The following is a 14,983-nucleotide window of genomic DNA, read 5'->3' on the forward strand; positions in this document are numbered from 1 at the left end:
ACAGAACATTAATCCGTTTTAATAAGATGAAACATTTATGAAGTGAAATTGTAAAGTTACAATTCGAGTAGATTGTATTTTTTAAACCCAGATGCAATTAACGTAATTATATTTTTGTTTACAGGTTTATTAAATTATATGTTCATAAATGTGTGAAATCTGAAAAGTGTAATTAATAGTCAAATAATAATAATACAAATTGGATCCGAATGCTCTTACTAATCTCCCCATTTCTCTCTCTCTCTCTCTATGCCTGAGGACACCTTGGCCTGATGATTCAGGCTTTGCCTGTCTCAAATCCACCGGGTGGTGTTGCCTGTTTCGTGCTGCTGACTACCGGGCGTGCCCTGGAATGATCCCTGACTACTTTGCCACTTACCACCACACCCACATACCTAACTAGCAAGTTTAATTGCATATTGCATCTGAGGTGAAAAATAATGTATTCTATTCTAAATGTCGTTTTAACTTTATAATTACACTTCAGAAACTTTTAATATTTTGTACTAAAACTGTGAACAATGTTCTGTAAACGAGTTCATGCCAAGAAATCCAATATGTCATTTAAAAATGTATGTTCAGTGGGCACAACTTTTATTTTGAAACTATCAGACCAGGGCTGCAGTCCAAACACATTTTTACCACCTCAGCCCTCGCGCTAGCCACTTTCCCTTGGGGGAATCCACGTCGAAACCGGATGCAGGTCCAATTCACTAACTTCTCACTCAGCCATTAGCTGGAGGGAGCAAGTGAAGAACTTTGATCACTTGTGGGGTTGATATGAACCACAATTCCACGCAAACTGTAGTCACGTGTCATACTCCTGTGGCCGCAAAGTGTCAAACTTAATAAACACGACTGCATTTTCGGCATGTCAGACAAAATTATAAAGGTAGCATGCTAAAAACACATATATATATATATATATATATATATATATATATAGATGACACTGATTTTAGCGTTGGCAAATTGGCTTATTCTTATAGTGAGTACCCAATAAAACGTAGGTAGCTTCATAAATATATTTTTGGGAATTCTGAAATGTATTGGATTTAATGACCAAACTAGCTAGCTATGGGTAACTGTAGCAAGTTAGCTAGGTACATTAGTTAGATTTAGGTTGGTCGTTTTTAAACTCAATTTCAAGATTTCCACCAAGGACGTTGCCTCTCTGATCATCACTCTCCCTCGCTTGGGCAAGGTACACTCGGATGTGACGATATAAAACGTCATTCAAGGGCTGAGGGTTTAGAGCCAAGGGCTGTTGTCGACTTTGAATTTCGACTGCAGCCTGGGGGGGTTGTTTCTTTTAATGCTGCTACGTTAGGTGTGAGAAAACAGACTAATGCAGCCTGATTAGCTGAATGCGATACGCAACATCCGGTGCTAGCATTTAGCCACTCTTGCATGATTGTGGAAAATTCTGTTTCATAAAGAAAGTACGCATATTTTCCTTTTTTTAAAAACGCCTTCTAGGCATTAAATCGAGTTACGGAGGAAATCAAATCCTTTGCAGCCAGAATGGAGAGTGTTTTTAGTACGAATCGGTATGAATCGGTCGCCGGCGGGACACGAGTGTATGACCGGTTTGGTTTGGCACATTAAGCCCAGACGATAGTGGAGATCCATAGCACCAACTAGTGTCTGCCCAGGCTACCCCCAATGCACAGACCAGATATACATAATAGCCTGAAATAAAACAAAAATCTGTAACATTGGATTTTGTTGCGCTAGTGTAAATATCCTAGGCTAGCCTATAGATCAAAACCCATTGTGTGTGTATCAGACAAAATAGGCAGCTTTCAGGCAGAATAATAATGATAACATGTAATTGAGAGAAAAAGTCATAGCCTATTCTTGGGAGCATTCTCGTGTCAACAAGTCTTGCTGTGAGTGAGCAACCACAACTATGTAAGGCATCCAAGCTATTCAACATTAGACATCTTGGTATTAGCCAGTGCAATATTGTAATGCATTCTTTGTATGTTAGCTAAGGAAATTAAATGTATCGACAATGATCACTCCTACAACGTAAATCTAATGTACACAATAAAGTGTATTACTATTACGTCAGTGGCATTATAATGCTTAGGAATCAGACCAGCAACTTTTTCTGAAACTCTCCAAAAGGTTTTTAGCCAATTCTCATCTGTCACTCTGGCAACAGCTTCTCCATTGACAACTGGAGACACATTTCAACTAGTCAAACAGATTAGAACTATGCTGAGGCAGAGAGCTTCAAATACAAACTCATGGCTACATGTCCAAAACACTCAGGACTTTTGAAACAAGCACTTAGTCAGATAATAGAGTATTAGCAAACTGCAGAAATAATCATTTTTATCAAGGGATTTATCAAATGCTCATATGCCCAAAATGAACGTGGGTCATTATGTGGCTATGCGCACACCTGTGTATCTGTGTGTGTGCAGATGCTCATTTAGGAAAGAATGATGTGAGCCCCATACTACTCCATTCTCTGGCATCTGTTCAATAATGTGGTGGTTATCCCCGAGTTAGGCAGAGCATAACATAATTGCAACCAGATGGCAAGAATAAAAACCGGAGGACTCTCCAACACAAGCAGCTGATTCCCTTCAAATTAATGCAGGAGCCGAAGATATGGCATTCCCATCTATGACCAGTGGAACCCGTTCTGAACTTTTGACTGGTTCAAAGTTAAGTTTAACACCTCAGCGTGAATCAGAACAAAAAGCCAAGATAAAAAATTAAGGCCAGAAACACAGTATATGAGTACTAAATAAGGGAAGTCAAGTGAATGTAGTAAATCTTTTATAATTTAAATGACAATGACCCTTAGGGCCCTGAAAGCGATGGCAGTGCCACAGCTGGTAAACAGTCGTGACAGAAGGGCAGCAGTAGTCCGGGCTAGGGGTATTGCTGCCCCTCCTAGGGTTAAGAGAGGGGGGCCTGGGTTGCCAGTTGTGAGCGGAACGAGCGCTGCTCTCCTATTTTGGGCCTGGCACCAGTTGAGACAGAGCTGCAGGGCTCCTGCGGTCATCATGGTCTCTCTCACGTTTCACCCGACCGTCCGTCCACCCACAGACAGACAGACCTGCGACTATACAGAGAACTGCCTTATGACTTCAACTCCAACCCCAATCAGAGCCCATGCAGGAAATGGACATCTTGTTACACATCACTCATAATTACATGTGGGAACAAAATTAAGCTGAATGAAAGACGCAGCCCTGAGGGATGCCTACCTTTTGACACGCCAATAGAGTAGCAGTGATCTAATCACAACAACCATGATGGTACTGGAGCAGAGTGGAGGCATGGCGAGAGACCGAGACCTCTACTCTGAGAATGTTTCTTGGAAGCAACTGGAAGCAATTTTAGGACAGGTTAGAGAATGGAAGAGGTTGAGGAGAAGCTGCAAGATAATGGTTGAAGTTGCGGTCTCTTGCATAAAAGACGGCCATATTTCATGAAATTGTCAAGAGTATGACATAAGATATAAATGTTAATAAAGAAAATGTAAGATAGTGGGAGAAGTTGTTACATCTGACAAACAAGACACCCATATTTCATGGAACTGCCAAAGAAATTAGGTGTAAATTAAGACTCATATTTTCTGCATATATCCTCCAGATTTAGTTTTGCGTCAACGTTAGGCAGATCCTGGGTCAGTTCTTTTGGGCCTCTTACTTACAACAGACTCTTTGGAGCCGGTTCCGCCGCATAGAAAAGTGTCTGACTGGCACCCGGGCACTATTTGAGTTTACCCCGTTGCCAGGGATATTGAAACAAACCCCCTCCATAACAAACCGCCAAGGTTGCCATTTAGCTCCCAAAACCCGATCCCACCCATCTCTTCCTCCTCCTGCTCTGAGAGAGAACACTGAGGGAGGGCCGCCAGGCTGGGGTCAGGAAATGAACGGCTGCAGTTTTTTTAAGGTTGGCTCCTCCGCCGCGGGCGTCCATCCATCACTGTGTTTTTCTTTCTGGTTTTTGTCTTGCCTGGCAAGGAACTACTAGGAGCTACTTCAGAATGATACAGTATCGCCATTGGTTTTATTGAGAGTAGCTAAAAGAGAGAGAGAGGGGGGGGGGGGGGGGGGTAGGTCTCGCATGAAAGGATTAAAAGCCAAAGAAAGTCTAGCCAAAGAAAAACATGCGTAACGGAGGCCTTCAATTTATAGTGGGGCCTGGCTGGAACGAGTGTGTAGATGCTGAGGGGGATAGGGAGATTTGTCTTTGATTATTTAGCACTCACTGTGAGGTGAATGAAATGGTGATATATCTAGTGTACATATTTAATGAATCACACCCCCAAATGCTTTCACTGGAGCTCACTGTACATGCATGCACAAGAGGTTCGGGGACTGACATACCGTAACTAAAGCTAATAGGGAGCTCAAGTCAAGTCAAGATGCCCTTTTGGCAGCTCGCTTGCTGGAGCTATGCTTCTGACCAATACAGCTTTAAATTCCAAGAAAAGATACATGTAAGGTGAAGTCAGATAAGTGTCACTTGGATAGTCAGGAATGAGTAATCATCGTGTAAATACTCAAGGGGAGTGTATACATATGAAGGTTATGTAAGGTTATGTAAGAATTCTGTTAATCCCATAGCCGGTGACTTGAAACCAGGTATCTTTTGTTTGCTCATCTTGCCCTACATAGCCTGGCTACCCAAAAAAAATTGGTGTCGATGAAGTTTAAAATAGGCTGCCTTGTAAAATAAACAGGCACCACTTACATTTAGTCTAACAGTGAATACAAGGAGGCTGAGTAGCAATACAATAATGAGTGTTACAGGCAAAATCCTTCAAAGGCAAGTAGTTGTATTGTTTACTCACAGTACTATAGCAAAGACCAAAAGACAACCGCTTGAGAACAGACGCAAAACACCTTTCTCAGTTCCAATTCTAACAGATAGAAACAGTCACTACCGGTAGTCTAATTCACTGAGCTGTCCATGCAGACTTGTATTATGTCAGTCGTTTCAGGCTGCTGCTAATTCTGATTCATCTGAAGAGAATCAACTCTGTGCTCTGCTGCACACTTGGCCATTATTCAGAAGGGCGTCAGGCACACAAATGGGACCCGTCTGGCCAGTAGGGCAGCATGCTGTTCAGTGCTCACTGGCTAGCTGACACACAGTCCCCAACACCTCTCACTCCATTTGATGACGTCACACTACAAAGTGTGGCCAAAGCCCGTCTCAAGTGCACAACTGCTGTGCACAACTCGCATGAGCGAAAGAACCAAGATTGACATAACGGAGGCTTGATTCTCCATCTCTTCTCCACAAATCCAGCTCCAGTTCCCACCTTCTTGCTGTATTGTCTGAGTGAACTTCACACATGGGTTAACTAGCTCCCTCCTTATCCTCCCCCACCCCTCTCTCTCTTTCTGTATTTTACCTACAGGGCTTCTTCAGTATATCCGGGGAAATGCTGCAGCCCCTCTACAGCTGTCACAGATGCTTTCCCCCTTCCATTGCCCGGCAACCAAGAACAAATAAAGCCGGCAAACAACCCCCCACCCCCCCCCCCCCTCCCTATTGCGCCATCAACTCTAACCCCCTCCTCAGCGCTGTTGCTGCTGCTCTCCATCCCCAACTCCCACTCACTCCCTCTGAACTCACACCAAAACATCTAGCCCTTTGTCCACGCTGACCGGCTGAATGTAGGTTTTGTTTTCACTTAAAAGCAAATTGGGGTAGTGCTTAGGAAAAAGAGAAGACTCCAGTTCAACAGCTAAACAAGAGGCTGGCTTTACACTGCCTTTTACTATACTCCGTTGACATAATTACAGGGGTCTGATAGAGGGAAGGAGGGGGGAAGGGAGCATGCCAAGCGGTTAAGAGTGTGCCCTTTCTTCTGCCTGGGGCCTATGTGTGAGAGAGGCCGGCCAGGGCACATTTACAGCGGCGGGCACCATGCCACCACGACTGCAGCGCTGATGAGAGGGCCAGATGTTAATCAAGCAGGCACACAATGGGTACCAATCACGGGATGAACTGGTGGGTGCTCTACGTTGGGTATGATACTAATTCTATGACAAGGTTGGTGTGAAAGAATAGATGAACGGTATCTATCACAGCCACAAAACAATGTCTTTGTCATGGACGTCAATGTCACATGAATTCAGATAACCGTTCAACATAATAGAGCGCCATGGAAAAGCCAATGTAATTCACGGCAGCTGTTGGGGATGTGTAATCTAATTACTATTCGAATGAGGGCCAATTCAAAATGATTGATTTGAAATTGTCCTTAAATCAGATTTCAAGAATTCCAAACTACTGGGAGACAGACAGTACGGCTGCAGACATGAACTAGGCCACTTAATGCTGCCCTCCACTGGTACAGACCTGTACCAGATTCAGTATGCAGTTTAGTCTTACTGGGTCCCTTTGCATTACATAATGTTAAAGACATGCCTCGGAACTTTGGCGACTAGTATTGTTTTAACCTCGTACTTTGGGCTGGATGTGTCAATGTGTAGTTCATACATGCATAATCCACAATCAGAATTACTGTCTTAACTCAATTACCCGTGACATCCCTAGTGTGTTTATCTGGAAGCTGTGCTGCACTATTTTCCCTACGTGGGCCAGCCCCCTTGCATTCAAGTTCAACCAATGAGCTTCAGACCCTCACACACTCACCATATGAGTGACAGCTAGCAAGAGGCACATCATGCACACAGCATAGCGAGAGTAATGACATGGTGCACAGATCTCCATTTTAAGGAACCACTTTTGGGCCGTGAGCGCTACTTTCAGAACTACTGGCTAAAAAGTATATAAAAGTACCAGAGAATCCCATTAACTGTCATGTACACTTGTTGCTGGACAGACTCAAAAGTAAGATAGTGTTTTGGCCCCGGTGGGCACAAAATGGTAGTTGAGTTGGGTAAAAGAGAGGAAAAGTCTAAACGTGATCTTTGGGATGTCCAACTGACGTCACCCCATTGATGTCGAATTTTAGGTTAAGGTCAGGTAAGGGTTAGGGTATGGACGTCTCAAGTTCAGCAAAACTGCACCCTTTACTGGAGACAATGGAATCTGGGCCAAAGATCATACCTTTCGGCTTTTGAGACAGGAGCACATAAAATCTGTCACATTTCAGGCCTATTTCAGTGTGAAATGTGCATGCAGAACAGGTGTAACTATCAGGAAAGAATTCCAGTAAGACAAAGGTTTATTAAAGATCTCCTTCATTGTTTAATAGACATTGTGCCACAAAAATGTGAAGTACTCAGCCACAAATCACATGCCGAAATTAAAATGTTCAGCTACTTTTCATGATGTCATACATTTAACTTGCTTCTCTACAGGCTTAGCTAATCAGTTCTTACATATGTATAAATATATACAGTTGGTAGAATTCTTTCATCGTTTGGTGAAACTTTGTTGTGCTGTTGGTTGAGACACTGGCGGAGGAAAAATGTCATTGACACTTTCAATGTAGCACGTCTCCATGCGCTATTATGCATGTGCGCTATTATGCATGTCGGCAGAACAATTACTGTCTGTACAGGAATGTTAACTAATGCTAGTATCATACAAAATTCATTAGAATAAACCCAAATAAGAGATAAGAGCTTGGGCATACAAAAGGTATTTAGGACTGGAAGGACATGACAACAACACAGTGTGCCAAGGGCTTATCATATATATACACATACACACACATCCTGCCATAAAGGCACTGGCACATTATTTGGGGCCACATTATGAAGTTGGACCACGTGACATTGAATGATATTTCCTCTAAATAATTTGGGTTGATTACAGTGAGCAGATGTGCTAAGTCATGATGACTGCATTAGAGATGCATTGTGGGTAAAGTAATCAGTTCTGCCGACATGTATAATGCGCTTTATTGGGAGTGCTTCCGAATTCAGCTTCTGAGGAGATCAGGCCAAAGTCATGCTGAGATCCACAGTGAAATAAGGAGAACACAACCATCGTAGAAAAATGTATTATTAACTACCAGACCTGGACTAAAGAGTCGGGCAAGGTTCATTCATCACCTTGCTTAAAAATGTCTGGATAAATTGCCACATCTTATTTTGGATAGGTATAGGTTTTGGTAATATGTAAAAATATCCCACATTATGTTAGTGTGTTTCTGTGGGTGTGGATGGGCTTAGCATCCTATTGCTGACCTTGTTAGGGGTGGGGGACATATTTCAGGTATTGCAACTGCACACACAATCAAGGCCACTCAGTCTTCCCTCTCTGTCACTCTCGCCATATTCTCTCTCCCTATCCCTGTGGAGCAAGGTAACTTTTGAGATTGGTAGATATGGGTCTGAGTGGATGGCGTTTGGGGGGCTGAGGGTTCCTCAGCAGCAACCTCCAGAGGAAGTCTTGACTGGCGTGCTCTGGATCTTGACGTTGGACTTCTCCGAGCCTCCGGCTGTGGCCCCAGGGCCCATTCTCTTCTTGATCTCAGCTGCCATGGTCATGAAGGCCTGCTCCACGTTGGTGGCGCTCTTGGCACTAGCTTCCAAGAAGGGGATCCCTAAATTGTCAACAAATTCCTGAGGGAGGAAAAAAAAAAAAAGACAGGGGGAGTAAGAGGGAGAGAGGCAACAGTAAGGTGGGAGTAGGGGAGAGGCATATCCACCAAGAAAGAGGCAAAGAGACGAGAAAAGAGTGGGGGACAGAAAATATTAAACTGAAAAATGCAACAAAAATGAGTTATTTTTCACTCCGTAACCAGGTAGAGCGTTACCTTGGCCGTCGTGTAGTCCACCATTTTCTTTGTCGTCAGGTCACATTTGTTGCCTACTAACAGCTTGTTCACGTTTTCACTGGCGTAACGGTCAATCTCCTGGAGCCACTGTTTCACGTTATTGAAGGATTCCTGGGGTGTGACAGGAGAGGAGACAACTGTTGATAACTCAACAACCGATGCAATAGACAGCGTAACCAGATACACTGAAACATTGTTAACTTACACAGGCTTGAGAACAATGTTATCTGCTATGTAAACATGTTGTGGAGAAAAAGTGAAAGCGAACGATGGACTGACCTGGTCTGTGACATCGTACACTACAATAATGCCATGCGCTCCTCTGTAGTAACTGGATGTAATTGTGCGGAACCGTTCCTGTCCAGCTGTGTCCCACTGTGGGCCAATGAGAGCAAAGTCAGACCCAACACCATGTTCCACTTCTGCCATTCTTGTGACTCAATAAAGTCATGTCAGCCACAGGTACTCACAATCTGAAGTTTGATGGTCTTCCCATCTAACTCTATGGTCCTAATTTTGAAGTCCACTCCAATAGTGCTAATATAGCTCTCTGTGTATGTGTCATCCTGAAGAGAAAATAAGAAAAACAGAAAATTCCTATGGGTGCTCAATGTACAGTAAAGTTCCTGGGATGTCAAACTATTATTCTTCAAAATATCAACATGGCAAAAAAAATCCACCTAGACAGAGGAAAGTTACTTACTGCAAATCGGAGGAGGAGGCAAGACTTTCCAACACCAGAGTCGCCAATCAGAAGCAGCTTGAATAAATAATCACTGAAAGGAGAGTAGATATTTCACAGGTTAAATAAATGTCAATTCCACTGTCATGGAGGTATTACTATATATTATTCGATATTTGTTGAGTCAAAAACAAGGCAACAAATTGTCACATAGTAGTTAGTTCTGTCTACTATAGTGTAGTAACAAAAGTCAGTCAAATGTACTGTATTTGTTTCACACAATCCAAGTAGCCTTGGATTTCAACTGACATAGTTACGAAATTTAGCTATATTATTGGGCAATTAAAGTTAAATTGGTCAGCTGACTTTTTACACATGTTCATATTTGAAAAAGTCAACGAAGCAGTTAACGTTTTAACTAGCTAATTTAGCCAACGTTACTTAACTAGCCAGCTGATACTAGCTAGCTAAATTAGCTACCAGCTGATAATAGCTAGTTAGTTAGCCTATGGGTAGCATTCATGCTAGCTGGCGTTTGAACGTAGCTAAGAAGATAAAAACTGGCCCTAACACGCCTACTAACATTCAATATAAAACATGTCTAGAGCGGAGTTGATACAGAACATACCTTATGTCATCGATCTCATATTTGCATAGAAGACAAAACAAGTATCTTATTTGAGTAAACCATCCAGGTAAGTTAGCGGACTAACGTTATCTAGCATTAAAAAAACAGCCTGTCATCATCAACCAACAGTGTTACTTACTATTCGGGATTCATCGTTGACTAAGCACGATTACGTTAAGCAGTAATTCTTTAAAATATTGCTATCCTTTGCCGTGGAAAATCTGTGTAATATATTTATTTTCAGAACAACTGCAACTGGCTAGCTAACTACTCCGAGCCAAGATAATCGAATCAAATATGGCTGCCCTCCTGACCAGGAAATGCCAACCAAACCTATGGGGCTAATGGAAGTTGTAGTCAAATCGTATTAGGCATACATTATTTATCATCCATCATTTATTCATTCATTATTTCCACTCCATGCATGATCATGGGATAAAGAGAGGTCCACACACCTGTCTGATTGTTTGGGATGCAGAAGAGCGTTAGCCCAACACAGGCCCTACTGGATCATGAGATCACTGACAGATGTCTGTATTGCACAGGAGGTTGGTGGCACCTTAATTGGGGAGGACAGGCTTGTGGTAATGGCTGAAGCGGAATTGGTGGAATGGTATCAAATGCATGGTTTGCTGCCATTCCATTCTCTCCATTCCAGCCATTATTATGAGCTGTCCTCCCCTCAGCAGCCTCTCCTGATGTACAGTACTATGCATTTTGCTCTTCATGCTGGTGGTACCTTATTGGCTCAGCCAGTTTCTTCTTGATTGCATCCCAAGGATACCGGATAGCTCTGACCCTTTTATGTTCGCTAGCTGGACGCCGCCGAGTACTAAACTGTAAACTAATCAAAACGTGTATAATATCTATATTGTACTATCGCTGCTGACCACATCTGCCAATCACGTTATCCGTATCTAAGGTAGTAGACCGCTGGTGACAGCGTGAGAGAGATGTCCATCTGACAAACTGCTATCAGGTAGTCTTTTTTCGATCAATTTAGATATAGAAACGTGTTACCATCAATGCAAGATGTAAAATTACTCCCAACTTAGAACGCAGCAACCTTAGTAATGTATCTAGCTTGCTGGTTAGCTAGTTACAACAAGTAAATATGTTGCTAGCTAGCAGGAGCAGATAGCTTTAAGGTTGGGTTAAATGCGGAAGACATTTCAGTTGAATGCATTCAGTTGTACAACTGACTAGGTATCCTCCTGTCCCATTATCACTAGCTAGCATGTCATTCCGGGGACAAGGAGCGTTTTTAGCTGTCCATTTATTCCAAGTAATTTAAGACTACAAACGTCTATAGGACAAAGCTAATACAGTCATCAATGCAAGACCCACTAATTCCATTACTGATTAATTATAAATGCCACATTTTCCCAGTCAATATTTGGAGGATGAATGCAGAGCACCCTGCCTCAGACTGTCAAGATGTCCTGCTTCCAGAGATCAATCAAGTGAAGCATGGGCTGATTCATTCACCTGTGAGGAGAACCATCCAACTGCAGTTTGAACTAGCCCTGCCGTCACTATTTAGACATTGGAACCACATTTCCATTTGCCTGTTGTCTTTTCTTTGTGGGTTTTATTTTACAGTCTAGTGCATTTTATAGTTTAAGAACACCAACTACAGATACAAGTTCATGTTTTAGCATCTCAAAGACTAAAATCCATGTAGATTCAGTTTAATAAGTGACAAACCAGATTATTTTACTATTGTAACTTGGTAGTGGTGAGAATGATATCTCAGTCAGGAGCCCAGGCTTCTGCCGTAGATGGTGGGGGAAAAAAGCTTTAGATTGCATTCTTTACATCGGTCAGCTACATTGATGACGAGGGTGAGATCCTTTCGATACGCCTATGGGGTATTGAAAGTGACCAGGCATAAACCAGGCACAAAAAGGACCAGGCATAAATGACCAGGCATAAATAGTTATTTTCCACCATAATCTGCAAATAAATTCATTAAAAATCCTACAATGTCATTTTCTGGATTTTCTTTTCTCATTTTGTCTGTCATAGTTGAAGTGTACCTATGATGAAAATTACAGGCCTCTCATCTTTTTGAGTGGGAGAACTTGCACAATTGGTGGCTGACTAAATACTTTTTTGCCCCACTGTATGTGAATTGGAGTTTTTTACATTTTTATTTAACTAGGCAAGTCAGTTAAGAACAAAATCTTATTTACAATGACAGCCTACCAAAAGGCCTCCTGTGGGGACGGGTGCTGAGATTAAAAATAAATTAAAATATAGGACAAAACACACATCACGACAAGAGAGACACCACAACACTACATAAAGAGAGACATAAGACAACAGCATGGCAGCAACACATAAACACAACATCGTAGCAGCACGAAACATGGTACAAACATCATTGGGCACAGACAACAGCACAAAGGGAAAGGAGGTAGAGACAACAATACATCATGCCAAGCAGCAAGAACTGTCAATAAGAGTGTCCATGTTTGAGTCTGACTGAAGAGATTAGTGTTTTTGGCAGCTCATTCCAGTCGCTAGCTGCAGCGAACTGAAAAGAGGAGCGACCCAGGGATGCGTGTGCTTTGGGGACCTTTAACAGAACGATCCAGGGTGTCTGAGAGGTTGTTGTTGTGAGCCATGACCAGCCTTTCAAACCATTTCATGGCTACAGAGGTGAGTGCTACAGGGCAATAGTCATTTAGATAGTTTTACCTTGGCGTTCTTGGGCACAGGAACTATGGTGGTCTGCTAGAAACATGTAGATATTACAGACTGGATCAGGAAGAGGCTGAAAATGTCAGCGAAGACACTTGCCAGCTGGTCAGCGCGTGGTCTGAGTACGCATCCTGGTAATCCATCTGGCCCTGCGGCCTTGTGAATGTTGACCTGTTTAAAGGTCTTGCTCACATCGGCTATGGAGAGCGTGATCACACAGTCGTCCGGAACAGCTGGTGCACTCATGCATGGTTCAGTGTTGCTTGTCTCGCAGTGAGCATAGAAGACATTTACCTCGTCTGGTAGGCTCGCATCACTGGGCTGCTTGCGGCTGGGTTTCCCTTTGTAATCCGTGATAGTTTGCAAGCCCTGCCACATCCGAAAAGCATCAGAGCCGGTGTAGGAGGATTAGATTGTTGTCCTGTAACGCTTTGCATGTTTTATGGTTCGTCGGAGGTCGTAGCACGATTTCTTATAAGCGTCCAGATTAGTGTACAGCTCCTTGAAAGTTGTAGCTCTAGCATTTAGCTCAGTGCAAATGTTGCCTGTAATCCATGGCTTCTGGTTGGGATATGTACGTACTGTCACATTTTTTCACCTCTAGTTGCACAGGTGACATGGTGAAATTAGGTAAAAATGGATTTCAGTTTTCCAGGTCAGGGTGCCTGCCGGTGATAGGTTAGTCTCGAAGGGAGCTCACCCAGTTTGTTCACCAATAGGAAGGAGGGTAGAGGCGGTTTATGTACACGCCAACGTAGTTTTGTCAGGGTGCCTGCACATCGGCCTCTCTTGCTCCGTTTTTTTCCTTTTACAAGGGCCTGGTCCAGTTGAGCAGTATGTCCTGTCTGACTCATTGAAATAGTAGAATAGAAATCTTCATCCAAATCAAGGTTAGTGATTGCTGTTCTGATGTCCAGCAGCTCTTTTTGGTCATTGGAAACGATGGGGAAACATTATAATCAGTGCAACAAAAATAAATAAACAGCAGCTATCCATTGCAGCGCCATTCTCGAATCCCTCATGACCTGGTTGGATATGACACCGTGTCACCAGCGATGTCACCAGCGGTGGTGATTTTAGTATGTAAATCTTGGTGGGGAACAATATATGTATGCATGCCATCAAAGTCACTAAACAATACATTAATTGCACTATAACGGTGACAAACGGTGCCCACAAACTGTTAGGGCCTACATAAAGCTGCCCCAACAGCAGTCCCAACACCTTACCACTGCTACACCTGGCTATCAGCAGAGCCTTGTCTGGCAGCGAAACAGTTAATTCAGCCTCATTTACTGCCTTTTTTAAAAACATAGCTGATATGGCTGACTTGTTTAATAAACATGTATCTACTGACAACTGCGATGTACAAACTATGGCATAAGGGAAAGACAAGCAGATAATCCATCATTTCGATTAAGACCTTAATGAGCGAGCTAGTACGGACGTTGTCAATATAACTATTTGTTCAGCACTTTTGAAATGTACAGCGACAGATTTCAGAACATAGGCCATTCTTACAGTATTCTCCCAGTACACCAAGTCAGAACCGAATAATAAATAAATGGGGCCATATAAGCAGACAATGAAAGCTCTTACAATATTCTATGATTACATTTCTCTAAAACAGGCTATAGGCTACATGTGCACATGCACCAAGTCAGAACAATAGGCGAAAGAAGGGAAAAGGGACCAAATTATTAGTGTGAGGTACACGGGCTACTAACAGCTTACTACACAACATACACTTTCTTAGCTACAGTATGCATATCTCCCTGGCATATCATTTATGCAGCAGCATATAATACATTTTTGGACTCACAGTGTTGTGCTGTGCTCAATTCCTTCCAAACCACTCATTGTTGAATTTGCTATATTCCAACTTGTAATGTTTATGGCCGTTGAGCCCTGATACCTTTTATTTATCAATTCTCTTCATTACTTATCTTCATATGACAAGGATTGATTTGCCAGTAGATTGTCGACTTGATTCATGATGATGACTGCTGTCACACCTTGATCTGGTTCACCTGTCCTTGTGATTGTCTCCACCCCCTCCAGGTGTCACTTATTATCCCCGGGACATATATCCCTGTGTTTCCTATCTCTCTGTACCAGTCCATCTTGTTTACCAACTCAACCAGGGGTTTTCCTTGTGCCTATTTTTCCCCAGTCTCTGTTTCTAGTCCTCCTGGTTTTGACCCTTGCCTGTCCTGTCCTGACT

General features: G+C 42.7%; 1 protein-coding gene across 2 annotated transcripts; it reads right to left on the minus strand.

Moving 5' to 3' along the window:
* Positions 1–7,179: 7,179 nt before the first annotated feature.
* On the minus strand, positions 7,180–14,669 carry LOC115103859 (ras-related protein ORAB-1-like). Of its 2 annotated transcripts, none has more exons than XM_029624860.2 (6): positions 14,582–14,669; positions 9,447–9,519; positions 9,214–9,309; positions 9,023–9,118; positions 8,723–8,854; positions 7,180–8,528 (listed from the first exon to the last, which is right to left on the minus strand). In XM_029624860.2, the coding sequence occupies exons 1-6, from the start codon at positions 14,617–14,619 to the stop codon at positions 8,331–8,333; spliced, it is 633 nt and encodes a 210-aa protein (XP_029480720.2). In that variant the 5' UTR covers positions 14,620–14,669; the 3' UTR covers positions 7,180–8,330. The 2 variants fall into 2 exon arrangements, with proteins under 2 accessions (XP_029480720.2, XP_029480721.2); XM_029624861.2 differs by lacking the exon at positions 14,582–14,669 and adding an exon at positions 10,193–10,367.
* Positions 14,670–14,983: the final 314 nt, after the last annotated feature.

The sequence above is a fragment of the Oncorhynchus nerka genome, linkage group LG15 (assembly GCF_034236695.1).
Source record: "Oncorhynchus nerka isolate Pitt River linkage group LG15, Oner_Uvic_2.0, whole genome shotgun sequence".
Classification (NCBI taxonomy): domain Eukaryota; kingdom Metazoa; phylum Chordata; class Actinopteri; order Salmoniformes; family Salmonidae; genus Oncorhynchus; species Oncorhynchus nerka.